At 46.7% G+C, this 25,433-nt stretch overlaps 1 protein-coding gene across 1 annotated transcript in view; it reads right to left on the bottom strand.

Annotated features, from left to right (window-relative positions):
• Positions 1–25,433, bottom strand: part of LOC115330889 (flavin-containing monooxygenase 5-like) — a 103,447-nt gene that overhangs the window by 27,731 nt on the left and 50,283 nt on the right. Inside the window, exon 3 of the mRNA XM_040212714.1 lies at positions 17,606–18,023. Coding sequence (XP_040068648.1) covers positions 17,606–18,023 — 418 coding nt within the window. The remainder of the gene's footprint in view (positions 1–17,605; positions 18,024–25,433) is intronic.

Below are 25,433 nucleotides of genomic sequence, written 5' to 3'. Positions count from 1 at the left end.
AGGGTGCCACTTAAGCACCAGTGGCTCACTCAACTGCCTGCGCACCTAGCGGCTGTTGTGAAGTTGGACTCGGCTAGGGGTGTGTCGAAAGTTTGTCGAATCTCGACTTTGACGTCGAACTTAAAGGTTCGAGGGGTTCACCGAAACTTCGACCTTCGACTAAAGTTCTAAGAAGTTGGACTTATGCGCAATGTTCTCCGGCTTCTACACTAATATTTTGAATTTCGAGAAAAAAATGATATAGAAAGTAGTTTATTTTATATGTTATAACATGGTTACCAATGTTTACAGCATATAAAAGCGGAAATATGCGCCTTTAATGTTTTCCTTAGTAATGTGAACCAGTGATGCCAATACACCCAACAGATACTGAAGTTTTCTCCGCCATGCTATTCTTTTTATAATTTTCGCGCATGCGCACACAAGTTCAACTTCAATCGAACCCTTGCCGAATATTACTTGATGTAATATTCGGCCTCGGGTGGAACCAGCTGAACAAAGGAAGTAGGGAGACAGCAGAAGTAATGTGAACCAGTGATGCCAATACACCCAACAGATACTGAACTTTTTCTCCACCATGCTGTTCTTTTTATAATTTTCGCGCATGCGCACACAAGTTCAACTTCAATCGAACCCTTGCCGAATATTACTTGATGTAATATTCGGCCTCGGGTGGAACCAGCTGAACAAAGGAAGTAGGGAGACAGCAGAAAAGAAAGTAGAACCGACCGCTGGACTACTAAATGTTTTATTTCATCTTCCTCTTCTGCTATTAGTTCATATCCATTCCCCTTTTTTGATTCTGCATTTTCCTTCTTTTTTCCCATTGCTCTTATTTTTTTGTTATTGATTTTATTCAACTAACCACGAAGAGTGTTGTGTAGAAAAAGTTTTTCTATGACTTGCAAGTTGATTGAAGGTCTGTGTTGTATTTTAAAAAAACAGACAGACAGGAACTGCGACTTAGTCGCCCAGCGTGGCATTCATTTTAATTATATCCTTTATTGCTCCTTTTTCCGTCAGTCCCCGTTCCCACTCCGTCTTCGGCCAACATGACATACCCCCCCCCCCCCCCCCCCCCCCTCGCCAAAAGACCGCCATGGAGAGTAACGATCAGGAGGCCGCGCGTTCCTCTTGGGTCTGGACCGGACGGAGTATTCGGTAATTGGCACCTTTGCTGCTGTACCAGAATCTGTTGGACCAACCGTCCTAGTTAACTTCCAGACGTTCCAACACTATCCGTCTTCTGTTCGGAGCGTTTTGGGTCCGAGTGCTTTTTCTATTCTGACTGGGGCACTAAACAATGTATTGCCCTTTGTGGTATGTCCTGGCAGTCGGACGCGCACGAAATCCCCTCCCTTGTACCTGGGAGTTTTGACCACCCTGCGTTAGCCAGCATATTTTTTGAAGCTTCTTTGGTATCTTTCCACCTTGCTACAAAGGTCCTCTATCGCCTCCCGAGCATTTAGTGCAATGTCTCAATGGGGTAGTCCCATTATGTCGAGTCTCGTGCGCATTGGTCGTCTCTGCAACAGCACTGACGGGGACGGATTAGTTGGTGCTTGAGGTGTACAGCGCTAAACTTCCAGGAAGTCCACCAGGTCAAGCTGTATGTTGTTCTTTTCCAACAAAATGCTTTGAGTGTAATCCTTGAGCACTCTATAAAAGCATTCAACCTGTACATTTACCTGTGGATAATAGATAGATGATGTTGCGTGCGTGATGCCTCTGTCTTGAAGAAATGTCTTAAACTCTACAGACATGAATTGTGAACTGCGGTCTGATACCAGAACTTCCGGGTTACCTTCTCTGCTGAAGAATCCTTGCAGGAAGTTTGATAATACATCAGTCGTTGGGTATGTGTAGAACCCAACCTCTGGCTACTTGCTGTAATGATCTAATGCAGTGATGGCGTATCGGCAGTTTCCAGGAAAACTTGTGAACGGTCCCGCGAAATCAATTTCAATCTGCTTCCACGCACTTTCGGTGTTGCGAGCTGGTTTCGTGAGAGCTGGTGCTGTTTTTGTTGTTTTGTCATGTTACTGACAGGGCACTCCAGTTGGTGATGTAAGCAGTGTTGAGTTTCCTGCCACTCTTTAGTAAGCGTGTATGGACTTGCTCTTGATTCTCGTAATGTTCTTTTTATTATATTCCTGCAGCGAGAATATCATCTGGGTAGTTGACGGTGCCACAGCATCCCTTCAGCACTGTCGACAGCATCTTCTGAAAGGCTACTGCTGCAAAAGCTAGGCCGAAGCAAACTCTTTTGTATCAAAAGAGTCCATCCTTTTTTATGAACGCCGATAGATCTCTGCTCTCCTCGGTCAACTGCATTTGATGATAGGCCGATCAGAGGCCAAGCTTGGATAATACTGTCGTGCAAGTCAGTTGATGAAAAATTTCCTGTTGATGAGAAAGTGGATGACTATCAATTGACAATTGGCTGATTTGGTTTTCGTAAGTCCACGCATAGTCGAATTTCGCCGTTTTCTTCCCGGCCATGATTGGAGAAGCCCATTCCGAGGCGTCAATCTTCTCGATCACGCTTGTTACATCTAACTTTCGTAATTCATGAAATACCTTGTCTCGTGCTGTTAGTGGAAGACGACGAAGTTTTTGTTGCGCCTGCTGAACAGTGGTTCGTTTTTAGAGCGCAGATCTTAGGCGCCCGTTCCCGGCTTGAGCGGCGTCGGCGTCGCCGTCGCCGTCGGCGTAACCGCGAGTGACCCTCGTAACCCTCGTGAGAGTTACGAGGGTTACGAGGGTTAATCTCACGAGGGTTACTCTCATAAGGATCACAAGGGCTACGAGGGTTACCAACCCTCGTAACCCTCACAAGGGTTACGAGGGTTAGTTACCCTCAAAAGGGTTACCTTCACGAGGGTCACGAGGGTTATGAGTGTTACTCTCATGAGGGTCACGAGAGTTACCCTCACGAGGGTCACGAGAGTTACCCTCACGAGGGTCACGAGAGTTGCCCTCACAAGGGTTACTAGGGTTACCCTCACGAGGGTCACGATGGTTGCCCAGGCCACGTGAACCCCCGGGGTCACGTGACCTGGGGATACCCCCCGAGGTCACGTGACCCCCGTTGACGTCATCGCCACTGATGACGTCATCAGTGACGTCACTGATGACGTCACCAGCATCCGGATTGTCATCAGCATCATCACTGATGACGTCACCGGCATCCGCATTGTCATCATCACTAATGACGTCATCAGTGAAGTCACTGATGACGTCACCGGCATCCGTATCGTCATCATCATTATCACTGAAGACGTCATCAGTGACGTCACTAATGACGTCATCGCTACCCGCATCATGATCGTCACTGATGACGTCATCGGCATCGTCACGTGACCCCAGGTCAGGTCACCTCCCGACGTCATGTGACACCCCAAGGTCACGTGACTCCCACAAGGTCACGCGGCCCCCCCCAAGGTCACGTGACCCCCCCCGCCTGAGGTCACTTGACCTACCCCCAGTACCCTACCCTCCTCCTCCTCAAGAGCTGCGCTCTAATTCGGCATCACGGGGAGTTGTAAACGGCTTTTTTGACTCTGTGGACAAAGTCCTTCACGAGTTCCAAACCATCTGAATAGAGTTGTGGAAACTTATTTTTATACTACTGAGGATTTTGTTGATTTGCCGTTGATAGTTGGTGAGACATGTTTTTTGATGTCTACCGTTATCTGCATGCCTCGAGGGATGTCTAAATCAGCCAATGGTTCGCCTCATATAACATGGAATGTGCAGGTAGTTCGTCTTGTACCAAACGGTACTTCAGCCATGGACATCCCCTTTACCTGGATCAACCCGTTGGAGTAATTCCTAAGTTCTGGGTTAGAATGCTCGACCTTGATGTGTCGAAATTGTGTACTGTATATCGCCGAAAATGTGATAGAAAGTGGCAATCCTGTGTCCACTTGGAACTAAACCGGTACGCCAGCGGTGACCACCTCGCAGTGCAAAGTATTGGGAAGTCCCTTAATGTTCATCGGCACTTTGGCTTTCATGGAAGACGTAATCTTCGCTGTAGTTGATTTCCTGCATACTGGGGCGAAATGACCGAGCGTACCGCATTTCTTGCATATCTACGTTGACGTTGGGCATGAAGTATTGTAAGCTAAGTGAGCCGAAGATGTGCATCGTTAACACTTCTGACCTTGTTTCGGAGAATTCGCAGTAGTTCTTGTAAGAGCTGCAACCTCAAAAGTGCTTGAGACTTTCTTGCCCTCGGTGAATAGCTTAGACTCGCGCAGAGCTTGTTCCACTTCTCTAGCAATGACGAGCGCTGTGTCCAGAGTTAATTTTTGTTCAAGTAAAAACCTCTTTCGCACTTTCTTGCTACTGCCTTGCTCTACTAGCTGGTCACATATTAAATTATCCGTGAGTTGTCTAGACTTGCATGTCTTGGCCAGGCTCCGTACTGTCGCGACATACTCTTCGATCGTTTCTCCCGGTAGTTGCTCCCTTTGACAGAAACGATACCGTTCGACAGTCTTGATGACGGTTGGCGTGAAGAATTTGCTCAGAGTACGTACTGTGTCTCCGAATACTTGAGTAGTCGAAGCACTGTCCGCGGAATTCGATGGTTCAGGGTCTTATGTGGTAGCAGGTATAGAAAAGAATACTTGCTGGACCTCCACTCCAATGCAGTTGAGAAGTGTTGCCTTCTTCCTGTCGTCTGGGTAGGTAGTCGCTCCTCTGGCCACCATGAAGGTCTCCCAACAGTGGGTACCATTTTACCCATGGAATTGTCTGTTCACCTTGAGCCGCTAGAAATATTGGTGGCCTTTCCAGCTCAATTGTCGACAGCACCAATTTGTGGCAGTGCAGAAGAAGAGACAGGAAGGAACTTTAATTTAGTCACCCAGCGCGACGTCTATCTTTATTCTATCCCTTTTTCTTCCTCCTTCTTTCCGTCAGTCCCCGTTCCCACTTCTTCTTCGGCCAACATGACAGTGTGCTCACGGATTTGTCATCGTCGTCTATGTCAACGGGCCTCTATAACATCCCTTGTAACCTGATTTTTATGGTTTCCTGCTATGTGAACATGGTCGAGCTCTGCTTTACACAAGCATGTCCGACAATTGGCAGCGAAATGTCCTGGTCCTTGCGAGGTTTCCAAGTTTTTCTTCATGTTCGCGAGCTTTGTCGGTAATACATCAACCGGTCTGTCCGATGTAGCAGCGCCCAGATGTTAGCCGTATGTTATAGATAACTCACTTTTCACATAGAGCGTAAGTGTAACACCAGGCACCGAAAAAAAATACGCTCCATATGAAAAATAAGTCATATATAATGCCTTCGTTTCCACATGTAGCGTATTTTCTTCGATACGTGACATAGTCAATTTATGGGGTCAGTTTAAAAGCTTCACCCGGATTCGGGGGTTTGTGGATACATTGAACGAATAGCGGCGGCGTAATAATCTTAATTGATATTTATAAAAAAAATTATCAATGTGCAATGACGCCATGGAGGCATAAAAGACGAACGGAGCTCGAGCTCCGTCATGAATTCCCTCCATCACCCCACTGGCGGTTTTAAATAGACCCTTTTTAAACCTCTATCAATCCAGATTGGTTGTCGCCATTTTGGGGCGCAAATATGTATGTGATATGATCCGAAATCTCGCCAAACGCTGACTCAGCACTAGTTTTTGATACAAGCCAAGCCGTGTTCACGCCGACTGCTGACGCACACCTTGCGTCCAATTCACTCAGAGTACGCGTCCCGACAATGGCGGACTCGTATAATCGGCGCACCTGCTGTTAGATGGCGCCCACTTTTGAAAAGGGTCTAATCCTTTTGGGGATCTTGTTTGCTGCCAACACAGGTACCGATAGAGTAACCAAAGGGTTGTCTCAACAGCGGCGATATCTCAAAGGAGACGTCAAACCTAGTAAAGCGGTCCCCAGATATCCGCGGCAATATAGACGAACGTTTAGGGCCACATTACCGCGGGTCGGTTCGATTAATCACCTCCGTCGGTGCCAATGATCGTCTGCCTTGTCTCACTCTCTCGAATATAGCGGAAGAGAAGACACACGTACCAGAGTAAGGACAGAGTCCAAGAGCATTTATTATAACACTCTTTTAAAATAACTACAATGTCCCCATCCAAAATTCTCCCCGCGCCGGCAAGGTAAGAAAAGGTCCTTACCTGGCCAGACGCGGAGTTCCGGAGAGCCAAGACCGGGGAAGCATCGGAGAAGTCGCCGACACACGTCCTACCTCTTTCGCGGTCAACCGGACGATTCTCTTTCCCGAAAGCGGGAAGACAAGAGGTGAAACCTCCTCGCCTGTTAGCAGTGATCCGCATCCAAGCGGGTTGACGGAAAAAGGTCCCCCCCGGGAGAGAGTGAGAGGAGGGTCCCCCAAGCCAGGCGGCCCACCGCCTCACGAACAGGTCGGAGCTCACGGCGAAGGAGGCCGAGTGTTCCGACCCGCGACCGTTATCACAGCCGTCGGGGAAGGGAGACCAGAGGAATCCCCATATCCTGCGACGACTTCAGCGCGGCCAACGCCTTTGTTCCCGCCAGCTTTTGTCTGTCATTCAACGGGGCACCGAGCCTTAATGTAGACACTGGCGAGCCTCGCAGCGGCAGCATAAATTGTTTTTTAACCCCAAATACCACAGACTAGCACAAGTAAAAATGGCGTTACGGACAACTTGAAAACCACAAACTTGAGGCGCAGCTGAAGGTGTTCAATCACTCACGCGTTTATATGGTGGATACACAGCGTCCACAACATGCTGTTATGCGCAGACCAGTGGTGGATCCAGGGGGGGGGGGGGGGCGGTCTCAGGGGGCCCCTCCTAAGACATATCAGCCCCCGCATCTCCCAGCCTTCCCCCGGCGATGCTGCGCGGACTGCGGAAACCAGAGCTTGGCGCCAAACTTTGATGAATTCAAAAAGGTTGTATCCGAGCACAGAAAATTCGAACTTTCAAAAGTTCGAAATTTTAACACTTTACAGTCGAGCCTCTGAAATGTTTGTGTATTAGTGTCGTTCCCTGGCGTTGAAACGCATCTGCATCCTCTATACAACGCGACGTCGAAAGAGAAAAACGAGCCTGTTTCCATATGCCATTGGGCTTTAAAGTAGCGACTTTCACCGCGGTCCTCGGAAGGCTTCGGCCGACCTGAGGGGACTAAACATCGCAATCCGAAACAGAAAAAAAGAAGGTCGAAAAAAAGCAGATTTCAGCACGACAGAAATATGACACTTTTTCGTGTGCGTCAGGGTGATTGGTCTTTCAGGGTGATTATTTTCGTTCGAGCACCCTGTCGAGGCAAGCAGTCTTCGAGCTACCATTAACACTTCTGAGTGAGAAAGGCTACGGATTACGAACTTCGAAAACCTTCTGTTGCCATTCCCAGTAATTAATTCCCAAAGGCAAAAAAGAGAGGAGTTAGCGTTGTTGTGACCAATCTCAACGTTATTGGCTGTCACTCCGATTTCTTCAGGTCCCCGCGTAGGGACATAGCAAAATATGTTTGGCTTAGACGAAGGTGGTGATGCCTACACCCTATGGCCACACTGATTGCCAACGAGCAGTTGAATTTGATTCCCGGGATTTGTGATTGCCGACCAGGTCTTGCTTGCCCGTTTCGACCTTAGGATACGTCACATTCAGCGCAGCTAAAATGGTAAGTTTTTTTTTTATTGCCCTGTGCTTACTTAGTCCTTGTTTTCCTGGTTATACGTTAAAACACCAAGTCAGGCTAAAAGTGTACTCAAGACATAATTTTGTATAGTATTAAAAATTTTTCGTAGGCCTTATTGTAACACGCATTCTTGTGTAGAGCTTTTTGGTCAATGTTTCGTCACATAATGGCCGAGGCACAAATTTCATAAGGCAATCTTAAAATCTGAAATTTATTATGAGGATCCGGAAGAGATATTGTCGAATTGAACTTGACGACGGGGATCAGAGCTTCCCTCCCACATGAGTATAGGGTTCCGTCTTTTTGGTCAATACAAACAAACAAACATTTACTTCCAAGCTTGTTTGATAAAAATAAAAGAAAAAAACAAAAAAGAAACGTAAAAGCCCGATTTGGAGCCGCCCTAAAACATCTCAAACCCAAGATTCATGTGAAGAAAACTTGTATTACAGCTTTATTCTCCTTAACCCGGGAACTCCGCACACACTGAACGTGCGCGAGGCTGCTGCTTCCTTCGGAGTCCTGTTCACCTTTCTTTCTCTTATGGGTACGGGATTCACGCGTAAAGGTGAAGTAAAGAAATCCTATGCCCTTTCTTCTTTAACATAAATCCTGATAAACTCCGATTTTTTCGCGAGTCTGCGAGGTCAACCTCCAGAGCGAGCTAGTTAGAGCTCTCATTGCTTCAAGTGCGTCTCCACACGCCGGTGCTGCCTAGCTCATGAGTTTGGTATGGTTTCGTGTTTTCAATATTTTATTTTTCTAGGATTTGGTGGATGCATTTTTGGGGGCTACTTTTCCCCGCAGATTTGGTGAACTTCGGTGAAAACTCCTGGTGTTGCTCGATACATCTGGGTTTTATGTAGAATATCTTGAAAAAATGGGGCACGTGATTCCTCAACCTCCGCGGGGCAATCGCGTGACCCGAACAATCGAAAGACAGCAAAACTGTAGATGAAGATTTTCTTCCCTGAAAGGTTGGGTTTTTCTTATTCAAGGACCGATTTTGATAAACGGGACTTGGAGGTTAATTTTGGTGGCTTATCCGGTTTTACAGAAAACACTAAACCATAGTCTTAGGTTATGCGAAGTGGCCACAAAGATAAATCAAGATTCCGTTATCCCTCCCTCCCCCTTCAAGCGGGAGATATCGCAACCATGTCTTGAATTACGACACTTGCTGTCGCTGAGCAGGAAAGACTTTTTTCTACTATTTATTCGTGCGTTTAAACAAAAATCCAACAGGCTATGAGGTGTGCAGCGGGTGTTCCCTCTCTCCACCCACCCGTCCCTTTTAATATTACTACTGCCCCCCCCCCCCCCCCCCCCCCCCCAGAGGGTCCTCTGTATCCGCCCCTGGTGCAGACACGGCTGAAGAGTTTCAATCAGCCAGACGTCTTGGCACCCGACTGCGGCACCTCTCTCGATGTCGCGGGAAGAGACGGCTTTGCTGACGACGCGCGAATGGAGTTGTATTCGTGATGCGCAGTTTCGAAACGTACTGTCCTAGTATAAAGTCACCAATCGGCTGTAGTGCTAAGACCTTGTGGTAAGTGAATCAAGGTACATGAATTCTAAATCGAAAAGTACGTGGTTTCAGGTTTCTTTTCGAGCGCGTTAGAGAAGTTCGAGTGTGGTAACTTCGTCTAAAGAATATAAGGAAGAAACACTTTTTTTTTTTTAGTTTTTTTTTTTAATCAGAGTGGTTAGATAGTCAAGATTTCTTGATGCTGGTATGATTTAGACCTAGAGGGGACCTGCTTAGATAATTTCACTATAGGTACAGAGTACTTGAATAAACTCAAATTTTGGTGTTTTTTAGCAGCCAAATCATTCTAAAAAGCAGATGTGCCGAAATATTCTAAATTCGAATACTATGAATTTGAAAAGCAAAGCGCAGTATTATAGAAGCCCCGATTCATTCCAAATTCGACGCTCAAATATTCGCGCAAGCCTACTTTCGCAAGTATGGGGCCACAAACACAGGGTAGCGTTTTATCTCACTATTAGGCTAACGTCTCCAACCTTTAGCATAATTAGAGCATCAAACGCTTGCGTGTTACAGTGTTTAGCAAACATCAGACTCCTCTGTGCCCGTACTTGTGCTTATAAAATATGTAACACTTTGAAACCGGAAATGTCTCCAAGTGTTTACAGTTATTTCAAGAGGCATCCAGAACGATGTGCACAATAAAATCAGGTAATCGACTCGCCATTTTTACCTTGCACATGTTTCTTGGCATGCGCTAGATTTTTTTTTTCGATCTGTGCAGATTTGTTAAAAAATACCGTGAAATCTACATTTATGCAGTTTGTGCAGGTGAGTTATACAGTCAGAGGCACAAAGGATAGGGGCCTGATCGGAACGATCAATCGGCTAATTAAGTAAAATTTGTTAATTAATATTTTAATTAAAAAATAGACATATGGTTTCAATTAGAAACTTGCTGAGCATCATCAGATCACCAAATCCCTAAATGAGTAATTTTCAGAAAACATTTGAGCGCGTGAAAAGTGCAGTGGGGCGCCAAAGCTGCCACTGGTGCAGCAGGAGCATGGCTACCTGCGCGATAAGGGGCCGCGCGGTTTTTCCGTCTCTTATCATAGCCAAGAATAAAATACATTAAGACGAACACACCCGATGTGTTTGATTATTTCGTGTTTCAAGTCATCTGTGCCGACCTGCTCTATGCTCATCTACAACTGGTAGATTTAGCGCACTATTACGCTTCCTACGCGCTCAAAGTATGTCTAAAAATTATTGGCGTAGAGGTTTTGGGGGACGCGTATCAGGTTTTTAATTGGGACCATCGGTATATTTTCGAGTGTTGGACACAATATACGATAAAAGTATTTAAATAAAGCTACTAAATATCTGCTTCGTAAAGTATTTAAAATAATACTCAAGTTCCTTTCACTGTAAAGTACATTGAGTAGAGTACAAATAATTAGAAATGTAATTCAATTACTTTTGAAGATACTTCCGCATTCCGTAATTTGTATCGACGTCAGTGACAAACTCATTTATACATTTGCGCAAATTTGGTTTACCCGAATGGTTTATTGACACGCAAATACACAACGGCAAGAAAAAAAAAACTACATCGCAGGGTTATTTTATGGAGCCCAACCATAAGGAGCAGAATATCACTGATACATGTTACAAAACATTCCTGGGACAAAAAAAAGAAAAGAACGAGGTCGCTTTAGCTATTTGCAACTTTATCAAATTTTAGAAAACAACGCAGAGTCGATAGGCGGGACGCTACAAATCCTAAAACGTCCCTCATAGAGCGGTATCTCCACCGGATCGTCGTATTCTTGTAAACGAAGAGCGCGCTCACACAAGGACGGAACGACGCCTCACCTCGCGATTCTCATTTCCTCCTCTTTTCGCTTTGACTCCGCGAGGGCGCGGAGAGGAAAGGGAGTGAGGCCATTCCTCCTCCTTCTCAACTCTTCTGCCATGAGATGACGTGAACATTCTCGCTCATTCGCTCCTTTATTTTCCAGAAATACGGCCATCTCCTCGAGATATGGCTATATGAGTGATGTTTCGTGGTTTACGGCAACCTGTTGAACACTTCTGTAAACTTGTTTTGTGAAGTCCGAGTTTGGGTTCAGCATTTTTTTGACGACCTATAAGGGGCGCGCTGGTGCCTTTCAAAATGGCTGTCATTTGATGATCTTCGTAGAACAGCTCTAGGAGGCGGGGTCTGCAAGCCGTATATAATTGCAGTGTTGGTGTTTACAAGCGTATTAGAGCTTTACTTTATCTTTTCCCGCCAGGAAAATGTAGTCAAGCTCCTTTCTTGTGAAGTCGATCATCCAGGAGCTAGGCAGCGCGATTTTCACACCGCGGCTCCACCATCGCTGAAAGTTGCGAATAGTGACATCGCTGAATATCACGTTCTGTGGCGAACCTTAGACGCATCGTTTAACTACAATTCATTTTTTTCTATATGAGGAGTTTACTATAAACAAACTTGGAATACGGAACGGAAATGATGAATGGATAACAAAGAACGCCCACATGTTAGACACGGCACTCTGCGCACCTCCTTTAAGTAGGTTCCGTTCAGAAAGTCACTGAACGTTGGGCAACGCTTTGTTGGCATTTTTAGAGGTCACCCTGCTCGTAGTTAGTTTCCTGTCCTCTTATGTGCGTATCAACAATTTATTAGCAACGGGATTGGGTTGCTCGAAAGAAGCTCAAGTTGACTCGCACCACGCCCATCCCTCTTCATACCGAAAAACTCGAAAAAGGGCGGAATGTAAAAAAAGGGTTTGAGATAATGAGCACAAGAGACTCAGAAATGTGATTACAATACTGTATCAAATACTCCCCATCAAAAGTATTTGCAAGATAAAGAAGTTACTTGAAAAAATACTTTAACTGCAACATCTTGAGCAGAGTATTTGTGATTGGGACAAGTCTGAATTTTGCGAATAAAAATGTTAATTAACAAACGTTACTAAATAAACCAACATATCGTTGCGATTGTCCCCATATGCTATGTCCCCCTGGCCGTATAAATACCTGCACAAACCGCATAACTGTAGCTTTCAAGGCTTTTTTTTGTTTGTTTCAAACAGACCTGTATATCTAAAGATAAACACCCCATTTGCGATAAACCCTGAGTATTGGTCGAAAGCCAGACTCCATAGAAATCATAGATAAAATTGGCAGCGACCTTCATCTCCAAAGTTCTATAATGCGGTAAACAAAATCTTCAAGGCGCGACAGAATAAACTAGTTTAGAAGATCGTAGAAAAAGTTATGAGCAGCAGGAGAGGCTTTATTCGACGTTTCGAGCAGACTCTGCTCGAAACGTCAAATAAAGCTTCTGTGCTGCTCACAATTTTTTCTACGCCTGATACTCTCTTGGTGAACCATTGCTTATTAACGCTTTGGATCTTGTTTAGAAGACATCAATCCGTCTTTTCGGGGTATTAAGAAGAACCTATATTTTGATCAGTTTCCCCACAACATTCAGCGGGAAAACTGGGTGCCCAGGGCACATGACGGCAATTTTCTTGCTGGATCCAATAGTGAAACAATGCCACCCAAGTGGCCTTTCCCCAGCAAAGGACGAGACTTCGCGAGTAGGTGTTCGCAGACAGGCTTTGCGGGGTTTTGGAACCTCTCCCGAACGTCGTACCCCGAATGTGAAACCGAGCGCCGGGGTCGGGGGAGTGTTGTTTCCAGTTAGCGGGTGGGGTCCCGACGTTCGTAGCCGCGGCGGAACATCCGTGCTTCTACGCCGCGACTACGGTAGGCGGTTCAGATGTAAATCGAAAAACAGGTTGCGATTTGGTAGTCTTGTGCTACTGCTACCTTACATGCAGTTATACAGCTTTTCACTCGGATAGATCAAAAGTAGTTCGTTTCGTTTATTGCTCTACACAAAAGTTTGCCCCCTACCCCCCCCCCCCCCCCCTCCCCTGCGGCTCTTGAAAGTTTCGTGGTCTTGTTAGCGGCTCTTGGGCTGGGTCAGCCTTGCCACTCCTGTTATAGACCAACACGCGTCTCTGACGTCATGCCTCTGCGGTGGCGCTGTTGTCACCACGGCGCATGCGCAGAGGCTTCACCTCACGCGAATCTGGTTTCTGCGCTCGCGCAGCGCCCACACCTGGTGTGGCAATCACGGGCTTGTTTGTGGACAGTGTGCCAGTCTATATAGATACCTGGAAAATTTGTGAACACTGCCGCATGCATAATCGAGAAGATAAGCTTCTACGTTCATCTAGAAGATTCACGTACACTTTTACCCGAGCGTAAACGATAAGGTGGCCAGAATGACCTTGCCTAGTCAGTCGAGCCCTAGCTCTTTTCAGAACATTCTAGGTAGAATATTCGAGATGACGAGTGTAGTAGAATAGGAGCCGAGCGGAGTAGTGACTATTTGTTCACTGATTCCCTCTCGCAATAGCCAGCTATTACGCCAAACTGCTGAAGCTTGTTGCTGCCGCCGTCAACACTCGCTGCTGCTTTCTCGACGTATGTTCTTCTTTTTATTTCTGGCACAAGTTCGACCCCCATTAATTTTTTATTTCAAAGCGTTTTCTTCTGCCTCATCGTCTGTCATTCGTGACATTTCTGGTGGAGGTCGGGGTAACGCAACCCTTGAAGCATATCCCTCCAAGCCGCGAGCCCAGTCCTCGGCTCAAAAAGAATTTCCATGGAAACGACCGATACCCAACGAAGCCGCCGTGTTCAAGGTTTGCTCCAGTAATTTGGTTTACTGCCGGCGAAGACCCTTCAGTAGACGAAGCTGACAATGAACAACCAATCTTCGCAGACCCTTGCAGCCGCTCCCATCGCCCGTCACTCCTCGTACGCCGACACCCTTTCACGGCGGGATCCATGAGGACGTCGAGGACTGGATTCAAGACAATGAACACGTGGTACGCCACAACGGATGGACTGCTGAGCAGTACCTGCAGAACCTCTACTTTTCGCCGAAGGGTACTGCGAGACACTTGTTCGAGAACCACGAGGCTTCGCCAACGTCGTGGGACATCTGCGTGGCCGAGTTGGAGCGGACCTTTACGACCCAACACCGACGGCAGCGTGCGTAGTATCTGCTTCAGGCAGAGATTCAGGCCCCCAACGAAAGCGTGAAGAGCTTCGTTCAAGATGTGCTACGCCTAACTCTACTCGCCTACCGTCAAGCCACCGACGATAAAAAGTTGCGCTTTCTCATGAGATGCGTCAAGAGCGACATCTTCGGCGGTCTCATCCGAAATTTTCCAACGAAAGTCGACAGGTTTGCTGCCGAAGCAACAAACATCGAGCGCGAGCCAGCGGCCCGAGTCAACACCTCCTAGACAGCAAAGCCTGCCCGTTACGTCACATGACGTCTCGTCCGGGGGTCCGGCATGAGAACTGATTGGATGCGAGTGCCCGTCAGCGTTCGCCGTAAGGCCTCGTCTCCTATCATAGTCCCACGCAAACGCTGACGCGGCACTCGCATCCCATCAGCGTCTGTGTGGGGCTCCCGCATGTGACGTCTTGTGACGTAACGCGCAGGCTTTAAAGCTGTATAGAACTGTTACCCGAGCTCGCCACTATCATCGGCTGAGCTACGTTTCAACTCTGTAATCGGTCCGCGCTGTGCTCAGCACCAACGCCGTCGAGCTTCGCGACATTATCCGCGACGTTATTCGCAAAGAACCCACGAAGCTACTGCTTCTTGGCAATTCCCCAGCATCGATGTCATTCGCCGAAGTTTTGCGAGAAGAATTTCAGAGAGCCACCAAATCACGGGCTCCTGTCAACCCTGCACCGCCCGAGCAACCGACCCTGAGCTATGGCGCCACGGCCCGACGACCGCCGCCAGAAACGCGCCAGTACCAGCACCCGGCGCTTCTTCGACGGGAGCTTGCCGCATTACGCTAGACGCACTGAGGAACAAGCAATGTACGTCCGAACCGAACCCCCGGCGATAAGAAAGACGGACGTGTGGCGCACGGCTGACCGACGCCCGATGTGCTACAACTGCGGGGAAGGCGACCACGTGTACCGGCGATGCCCCTACCGGCAGCTTAGGCTTCGTGGGTTTGTACCGAACGCCCCCTGCAGGAGGAGCGGAGAGCGACCGCGAACATCGAGAAGTACCTGCATCAACCGCCGGCACCAGCACCCACCACCCACCGGGGATCCCGTACGCCGTCACCACGACGTCCGGCGTCGCCACCACGACGTCCGGCGTCGCCACTTTGACGATCTCACCGAGGGACCCTGTCTCCTCTACCCGCGTCGGGTTAAACTAAGTGCGGTGTCCCCTGGAGGTGGAGTTGCCAAAGATGACTGTTGAAAACATCCTCCAAGAACGTCGAAAGGCCCCCGCTCTAGTGACCACAAGCATCCGAACAACGATTCTGCAACGGTGCCCAACAACCTCAACGTTGCCATCGACGGTCACGACGCGTTGGCCCTTGTGGACACCGGAGCAGAATACTCCGTTTTGAGCCGGAAGCTCTCTCGCCACCTTCGGAAAGTCACGATGCCCTGGAATGGCCCGCAAATACGCACCACCGGAGGACACCTCATCATGCCTGTTGGGACGTGTACTGCTCGCGTCCAGATTCACGGGGAAACCTGTCCAGTCAACTTCGTCGTCCTTCAGGACTGTGCGCGAGACGTCATCCTTGCATAGACTTCCCGTGCTAGATACGGTGCCGTGATCGACCTTGGAGCAAACTGGTTGACGCTGCGAAAGCCAGTCCTACCTCCACAAAACGACGCCAGCAGCCTCCGAGTCATTGCGGACCACGTGAACCTGCCGCCGCTGTCGAGTGTTTTTGTTCCCGTCGTTAGCGATGCAGTCGCTTGCTGGGAAGTTCTTCTGGAAGGCAACGTCCAACCGCTTCTCGGAAAAGAAGTAGGCGTCGCAAGGGGCGCACCAGAGCTGAAGGATGGACGCACTGTGGTCCTCGTGGCGAACTTTCGACAGGTGGCGCAGGATCTCATGAAAGGTGCCGCTCTAGGCCACGTCGAGGAACTCCGGGACGCCGCTGCAATCACCGATCGACCCTCGCCATCTCAGCCGTACAGTACAGCGCCGCCGCAGCTCGACGCTAATGGTTGAAGAAAAAGTAAAACAGCGCGAAACAGAACTTAGGACAAGAAGACAAAGTATACAAACAAAGCGCTGACTCTCAAGAGATTTATTGGAAGGAAACACGCAAATCGACACGCGTCACGATCATGAAAAAGCATCAAGTCACAGCTCCCCGGCATTTGTCAAGCCTGTTCAACCCTGCTGCTTATACACTTCGTCTTCCTGTTTTCTGTTTTTGTCGCTGTTTTACTTTTTCTTCAAACATGTACCACCAACTCGCCCAGCTTTCTACCATATTGCTCGAAGTTAACCCCAACACCAGTGCCGCGGAACGACGACAGCTTGGATATCTCCTCTCTTAATTCAGCGACTGCCCTGCGACGACGGAGACAGGGTGTGGGTGTGGACACCCAGTCGTCACCGCGGCTTCAGTGAAAAACTTTTGAAAGGGTACTTCGGACCGTACAGGGTACTTCGTCGTCTCGGCGAGCTCAACTACGAAGGGGTGCCTGACAGAATGCAAACATCATCACGACGCCGACGACGACCCGAGGTAGTTCAGATCGTGAGACTCAAGCCGTTCTACGCTCGGTAGACTGAAAAGTTTTCGTTTCCGAGGGTACATTTTAGCCTATCACTATTTTGTTTTCTTTTCTTTTGCATCGGGGCGATGCGCTTTGAAAGGGGGGAGTAATGCTGCGCGAATGATTGAGAAGATACGCTTCACCGTTTATCATAAAGATTTGCATACACTTTTACCCAGAGCGTAAACCATGAGGAAGCCAGAATGACCTTGTCTGGTCAGTGTCGTCCTACCTTTTTCTCGAACATTATAGGTCGAATACTGGAGATGACCAGCATATTAGATAGGCAAGCAAACGCCATATAGCTGATTCATTCGCTGATTCTCTCTCGCGATAGCGAGCTGTTAAGCCGACGGACCGTCGCTTGCAGCTGCCGCCGCAGTCGACGCTAGTTGCTGATTTCTCAACGTGCGTTCTTCTTTTTTTCGTTTCTGGCACAAGTTTGGCCCCCATGAAATCTTTAGTTCATTCCCTTTTCTTCTGCCTCATCCTCTCTCATTCTTGACAGTACTACTCCGGCGACTTGCACATCCCCTTGAAGCTTGAGGGTCGCACGTGATCCCTAAAATTCGCCGATATGATGTCTCCCACCAAAAACTGACTTGAAAAGCACCAATATCTACGAAATATTAAACCCGAAAAAAAACGCTTCCGAACCCGAAAGAAAATTAATCCAAAAAAGGCCGAACTTTAGTTATAGATCTGCGGGCTGGGGTCTGCGGGCTGGTTTCTGTATCTGTGTAGAAGTAGAAGGTAAGGATGTGAGACTCACCTGCGCAGCCACACGGGAGGCGTCGACGGCAGCGTCGATGCCAGAGTTGCCGATGCCCACGACGACGACCCTCCTGTCCTTGAACTGTTCTGCGTCCTTGAGGCTGTGGGTGTGCACGATCTTGCCCTTGAACTTCTCCATGCCCTTGAACGTGGGCACGTTGGGAAACCCGTTGTGGCCCGAGGCCACCAGCACTGCGTCGAAGGTTTCGCGGCGCTCGACGTTGCCGTTGAGATCCTTGACGACGACGTCCCAGCGACCGGTGGAGTCGTAGTCCTCGGCTTGTGTCACCCGGAGGACTTCGTGACGAAGGCGTATTTTACTCGTAATTCCAAAATGGTCCGCGTAGCTCCTGATGTACTCCAGCACCTTGGCGTGTTGCATATAGTTGGGAGTCTCTTTGGGAGGCGGGAAATCGCTATGGAAGACGTAATGCAGCAGTTTTAGCCTGTTATTGTGCACTGCGTTATGGGCAGTCTTCTAAACTTTACTGATAAAAGTAATCAATTACGATCATACAAATTTTTGTTCTGGTAGCATTAATTTAGTTTCTTCGATTATTTGAGAAGAAAATGATTGAGCGTTACTTTAAAAGTAACCGTTACTTTTTCGATTACTTAATTTTTATGAATTGACGTTTTGAGGAATATTCTTTTGTAGTGTGTATTGTTAGATTAGAATATCACAATTACAAACTACTCGTCCTCTCAATCCACAAGTTTGGGGTGACCATCCTCCGTTCGGGAACTTGGTTCAAGGATACCTCGGTAGAAACCTTGGTCAAACAAATGCCGGCATCGGGAAGGGGAGAAAACACGCCTCTTCGGGTACGACCTCGGAGGCGAACAATAAGCCAGAATGGGTACAAAAGCAAGGTTTAGGTATTTTAATCTAGTCCACAGCAGCCCGATAGAGCAAACTAAAGTCACTTTCCAGTTACTTCTGAGCATTTAGAGCAGGGGTCGGCAACCGGCGGCTCACATCCGGCCCACTAGGCAGTATCATGCGCTCCCCGGCAATTCACATTAAATGACCCCCCCCCCCCCTCCCCTCCCCGAAATACACTCTCGAGGACAAGGCGCATGTTTAGTTACAAACCCGGTATAAACAAACGTATAAACTTTTAATAATTTCAGGACATTCGCCAGATAGGGTTGGCAAATCAGCTGGTCCCGATAGAACAATTAGCTGTAGCAGACTTTTGCGTAATTCTTTGCAACTAACGAAATTGCTTCTAATCCCTTCTGTGTATTGGACATTTTGATAGGGAATATCTACATATTTTCCAGAATAACTGCACAGCAATTTTCTTACTTATTTACGCATGTTGTGATTTGCTTTCATTCAGTGAGGAAAAAAAACAAAACAAAAATTTAAGGCGCCGAATTTTTTTTTTTTTTTAATGTAAGGAAATATACATTGATGAAATCACACTGTCACTTGCACCCACACAATGCAAAGCCTGGCATTCTTCGGATGCTCAAAGCCTCTCTTCCTCTCGTGGAACTCCTCGACTAGAATTGGTTTTTCTTGCTTTTTTTGTTTGAGTTTGTTAGCTTGCTTGTCCACAACGCGCTATTAAAAAGCGGCCTTTCGGTGCAAATAATTTTGAATAAAGTCCCGCTGTCACCTTGCTTAAATTCTAGCGAAAAAAAAATGAACACAGTCAAAGTCCATTTGCAATGGTGCAGCTGTTCTGGAGCGCCTGTTCTTTTTGTTCCGTTGGTCTTTCTTTGCTTTCGAAGACGTGGAGAGGATGACACCAAACAACGGCGAGCCTTCCAAAAGCTCAAGACAATTACCAACGCAATGGTGGTTATAGTGACTATGATAGCTTGCCACAGGAGGGGACGCTCCGTCTTCTGCCAAAATGAAGTTCAGCATAAAAATCAACTAAAAAAGAAGTGATAAAACTGGCTTGCTGTCCAAAGCATATTTTACACTTATCACTTTTTGGGCATAACAATGTTGTTTTTTTGGTGCTAATTTGAAGTTCAATCTTCTAAAAGCTGCAGGTTGCCTACTTTCCTCTCACACTTTTCGTGCGTCACCTTTCTGTGACCTAAATAATGATGCTAATTATTGTTATAATATGAGCGAACGTCTTTGGTAGAATGGGCCTTAAAGGTACGCTTCAATCATATTTTTCTAAAGGGCCTAGATGGGACGCGTAATTTTTGAAAATATTTACCACAAAACAACTTTCTTTAGCAATGTTTACGTTGTTTGACCCAATTTACGTGGAGAAGGTGGTGGCTGCAGCCCGCTCTACCCGCACCGTGGTTAAACAGTGATCACATCTCTGAATGGCTGACGAGATGATTGAAGCGTGAAATGTTGTTTGTAAATTTGTGTCTCCTTGACGTAATGGTATCTTCATCGACAATTATTTGATTTTTAAGAATCCAATAGTTTACTCGTACACAAATGTCATTTCTGTACTTATATTAAACATGCAAATATGGATGTATAAGGAATTGGGCAGATATGATGAGATACACATTAAAGGTCCACATATGAATTTATATGTGTATCTTTCCATATCGTCCCAATTTCTCGTGTCCTCATATCTGGACAACTTTCTATACACGCAAATTTTTACCTGGCAAATACGTTTGTTTCAACCCCCTATATTGCAATCTTATATGTGAAGCTACTTGCACTTTCTAAGCTGTCTCCAAACCATACACCTCTACCAATCTCAGGAATTGCAGTAGAGATGTATATTTTGTGGATACGTAACTAAAAGATTGCCCTATATAGGTATCTCATTGGTCCTTCTTGGTCAGGTCTGTGCTGCATCATATAGACAAATACCATGTGACAAAGATAAAACTCGCGCAAGAAGAAGAACGCAGGCGAGCTTTTTAGGAGACACTCTGTCAGACCTTATTCTAAGTGGCCAGACTCACATCTCTTGACGAGATTTGTTGACCAGGGAGACAGCCCGGGAATACGGAAGGCACAGAACGTTTTAGCTCTACAGTTCCTAAAATCCAACTAACAAGCACTTCCGGACACCCGTTAATAAAACAATGATGCAAAACCAGTACTTGAGTAACACATGAAAAAACGGTAAAATAAATGAAAGGCGACGCACACACCTCTGTAAACAATACTCAAGTTCCAAAAGTTGATCATTCTCACTCACAGAGTCTGTCCTGAGCGGTATTGGCGGTTACACCTTAGCTTTTCCGTAACGCAGAGCGTTTTCGATACATTCATTTTAAATCAGTAACGGGTAACATAGGTTGAAATGTACAACGCGAGGAGACGGGACAGAATAGGAAGAAGCGCAATCGCTGTGTGTTCTCTCTCTTCTTTCCCGTTTGTTTGCACTGTATGTTTTAATCATCATGCCTTACCAACAGGCCCCAGCATCCATTTTAAATACGTAGGTTACTTATTTCAAGTAACGAGTAGCATTCGTTACTTGTTTCGAGTAAGGGGTGAGATACTAACGTTACTTATTTTCAGTAAGGGCAACATGCTCATGTTATTTATTTCAAGTCACGGATAACGTGGTTTTTCCTTACTTCTTCCTAAGACCTGAAAGAAGTACACTTATTTTTTCGTGTTTCTATACTTCGTTTTAGCTTAAATCAAGACTCAACCAACTCCACAAGATGATGGGACAGATCATAGAGTGTCAAACAGTCACCACCGTGGTGTTCCTGATGTTTCTATACCGGTCCTGTCATCGCTGAACCAATCACAAACAGAAGAGGCCCAGTCACTTGAGCTTTAAAGACTACTTGATTGGTCCCACTGGCTGGTAGCGTCAGCTGCGTCTGGAGTTAAGCAGAAAATAAAGTATATCTCTCAACTCATTAATTATTGAACTCACTCCACACATACATTTTCCTTGCCTTTCCCCATGCGAAAGGTCCCACTGTAGGAAAGCACCAGCACCAAAAATCTTTGTCTCAGAGTCAGAAAACGCTGTCGCCAGACACAAAACGCTATTGCCATTCATTTATAAATAAAATGTAACACATAAGAAGCGTACGTTACTCCTTATCGGTAACGGTAAGGCGTTCCCTTTATTTTCGGGTAACGTAAGTGGGTCATGCCCTTTGTTTGCAAATAACGGCTAACGTACATCGTTACTTCTTTCGGTAACATTTTCAATACTATTCCTCAGTGACCTCTTTGGTTAGTCCAAGCAGTTTAGCCACGCGCATGCTTGCCAGCATCGTCGTTGAAGTCCTTTGTCTTTCCTTCGACTCCAATTGTGCGAAGTTCCCCAGCTGCTCCTCGCCGGCCTTTCATTTCTCTGTCGACGCTATGCCTTTGGCTTTTATTTTGGAGAACTGTCCAGTATCGATCTCGCGTTCCAATTTCGACGTTCATGATGAAATCCTCCCTCTCCGTGAGGTGCGGTTTAAGGTTTCCAACACATTTCTTGTGGACTCGTTACACTCGCGCACGCATGCACAGACACACTGTTCGCAATGAGCAATGAAAACGACGAGGTCACCACTGCTCCCCGGATGCGATGAAATAATGAACACATTAAAAAAAATGTGTAATCATAAACACATAATTCAAAATTATAGACCCACGAAGAGATGACGCGTCTCTACGGCACAAGCATAAACATAGGAGGGAAAGCATGTTGCTCTCTCCTGTAACGTTTGTCTCGTTCCTGCTTCATCAAACAAATCGGTGGACGTAAAGCGACTGCTACCACGCACACGAACCTAGAGCCTGTAATTGCCAACCTATTAGAGTTACCCACTGCTGATTATATCGCGAATGCCATCGATGCATTTTAAGCACGGCACATCAGAGACGCATCCACGCAGGTACACACAGAGTAGAAACGAAAAACGGCAAAGTACACGAGAAAAATGTTTATTTTCAACAACCATTGCAAACAGGATGCAAAACTAAGAAATTATTACAATTTTCTAAAGTTCCTTCCTGGGGCGACACATCGCACGGATTCCGATGGCGCAACGCGCGAAGGAACGTGATACGTATATAAACCTTGACGGCGTGCTTGCGATATAATTAGGGCTCCGTGTTTTCGGAGTTTATTTTTCGTGAAATTCGGAGGGTGTTTTTCGGAGTTTATTTTTGAGCGAAAAGTCGGTGTTTATCGAAGTTTATTTTTCATATATCCCCAATTCTCCGAAATTCGGGAATTAATTTCGCAGTGTTTTCTATTAAAAATAAAAAAATAATAGCCGGATGCAAACGTATGCCAGATAAAAAATAAAACGTGCTTGTATCAATTAAGATTTCCTCAGTTGAATTTGACATTGGAGGTCATTGACAGTACTAATTTGTCCCACGACAAAAGTCGCACACAAATGTTACTTTGATAAACGTCGACACCTTAAAATCAATAAACGGCCAGAGATAGCCACAAGGAAGCTCGTAGTCATCCCATCAATCTATCCCGCTGCTGCGCGAGGTGGATGTAATAGAGAAGATTCAACTGCCCCTCTTCCCTATTTTATACAATCTCTATGGTCCATAGCTTTCACTGTTACCCCCAGAAACATACCAACTCCTTTCTCTAAATCCCAAAATCCCATGGCCCAAACTGGAAACCAAAAGAGTGGCTTTTGTCGTGAGACGAATGGTACGATGACCGGTTTCCCCCAACCAAACTTGACGAGACAAGCCGCAAGACCCCCTTTTGACAACTATCCGAGGCTTGAAAGATAATTATGGTGTCATTTTCCTAGGACCATTGGGCCTGCGCTGCCGAAAATGTAAAAAAAAAAAAAGAAAAAAAGAAACAGAAAAAAAACATTTTTTTTTTTAATTTAGGGGGGAGGAGGTGTGGCATGGGCACATGACAATTCGGAGTTTATCGGATAAATCCGAATTGCCAAAAAGTTTACCGGCGGGTGTTTTTCGGAGTTTCTGCGGATTTATCCGAAAACACGGAGCCCTAGATATTGCCACCCGCAGAGCCGAGAAGGCAACGCTTGGTCACGGTCTTCTAGAAGATTCCCGGTCATTCTCGCAGCAGACGTAACTTTCCCTCTGCTTTGTTATTCTCGAAAGTGCCAGTTCATCCTCGCCCCGAGCGCGCGACGCTCAAACCTTCTTTGCCGAACTTTCGAGATAGTGACGCACGGTAGATAAGCAGCTGCCCGCGACCTTGTCGAGTCAGTCCCAGTTTCGCTAGCGCTCTGTAGTGCCGCCGAACCGCCGCCCGCTTTTCTGCTACCTCGACGCTCTTTCGTTATTTATTTTTGGTTGGCACAAGTTCGCCCATTAAATCTTTATTTTCAGTTCACTGTTCGGCTTTTCGTCACCTTCATTCGTGACAATATAATCAGCGAACTCTAAATGCAGGCGTCGCACAACACAATCACTACTAAACCACTTCGGAAAGAAACTTGTCAGCCCATGAAACGAAACGAGATAAAGTTGATACACTAAGTCCCATCCCGCTGGCATCCCACTGGACATCTGGCAGAAACTCCCACAAGCTGGGCCAAAATAATTGCAATAGCTTAGCTCGGCTATGCCAGGATATAGGTAGCGTGAGCGGTCGGGCACGTCGCTCAGCCTCCTGGCGACGCCGCTTTGCTAGACGTTCCTCCCTTTGCCCCGGTGTCTCCGCAGCACGTTTAGCCTTCTTCTGTTCGTTCTTCCTACTTTCAATCGCTAATTGCCAGGCAACTACTTCGGGATCCGATGAGTTAAGCTTCTTCGCCCGTCTGCGCCGCTGAGCAGCAATTTCGCTCTCCTTCTCCATGGCTATATCACACTGGCAAACGCCCCGCTATATGTAGGCCCCCACTCAGGGATGGGCAGTATTTCAAATACAAGTATTTGAAATTTGTATTTTAAATACTTCGTGTATTTTGCATGTGTATTTAATTACAAATTGGGTAATGTATTTGACGCGTGTATTTAAATACTAAAACGTCGGTATTTCAGATACAATTGTAATTAAATACAATTTTGTGGGTGAAAATATATCCCTCAAATTTATTCGGGTGACTCATTTTGTTTATCCTAAGACGGGTCCAAAGCTGCTCTTTCTTCATCTCAACGCCAACGGCAACAACCCCCCCCCCAAACTAAGAAACTCTACACCAGTCCTGCGGCGCCCGGGCAGGCCGGGCACGCATCGTCTCAACTTGAGACGTTGAAACTGCCAGCCTGCTGCTGCACGCCTTCCCGGGATCCCGACCCACGGTGTAGGAAGGCTCTTTAGATGTGGAGACTCCGCTCTCCGCCGCGACCAGATAATGACACCCCGCGCGCTTAGCTTCACGGAGCCACCCCCAGGTGGCGCCGCAAGTTTCAGGCCATCCGGCAGCGCACCGGGCCGCCTGTGCTAGCTGCCTGCTCAGCGTGCAGCTTGCTTTCCGGTGTCTACGGGTTCGCCTACGATGCGGTATGTAGGGGGGGTCATTCAACTATCATCTCTCTCAGCACACTGAGGTTTTCATAACCCCCAAAAATGGCAGACGGACAAACAAGAGTAAGTCCCTAATACGGGCCGACGCGGCGGTCCACGAGTGAAAAAGAAATGTCCCCCTCCTGTAGATAATTTCTAGCCCAGCTTACATTCCGTCGTTTGTTTCCTTAGTAGCGCAATAGTAACGTCGGGAAGCGTTTGAAAAATTAATAGACTCTGATTGTAGCGCAGGTAAACAATAACTTGAGTGCGACCGAAAGAAAAAAAAATGCACAAAAAAAAAGAATGATTAACACAAACCTTGTTAACGGATAACAAGGAACTAAATTGCTTTAAGCACCGTTCACATGACTTTTCTATATATATATATATATATCGAGTTCGCAAATTACCGTTGATTCGACTTGACTATTAAAAAAACAAAATTTTTTT

The sequence above is a fragment of the Ixodes scapularis genome, unplaced genomic scaffold (genome assembly GCF_016920785.2).
Source record: "Ixodes scapularis isolate PalLabHiFi unplaced genomic scaffold, ASM1692078v2 ptg000323l_1__unscaffolded, whole genome shotgun sequence".
Lineage (NCBI taxonomy): Eukaryota > Metazoa > Arthropoda > Arachnida > Ixodida > Ixodidae > Ixodes > Ixodes scapularis.
The sequence above is the reverse complement of the archived record's forward strand: the minus strand, read 5'-3'. Positions and strand labels throughout refer to the sequence as shown.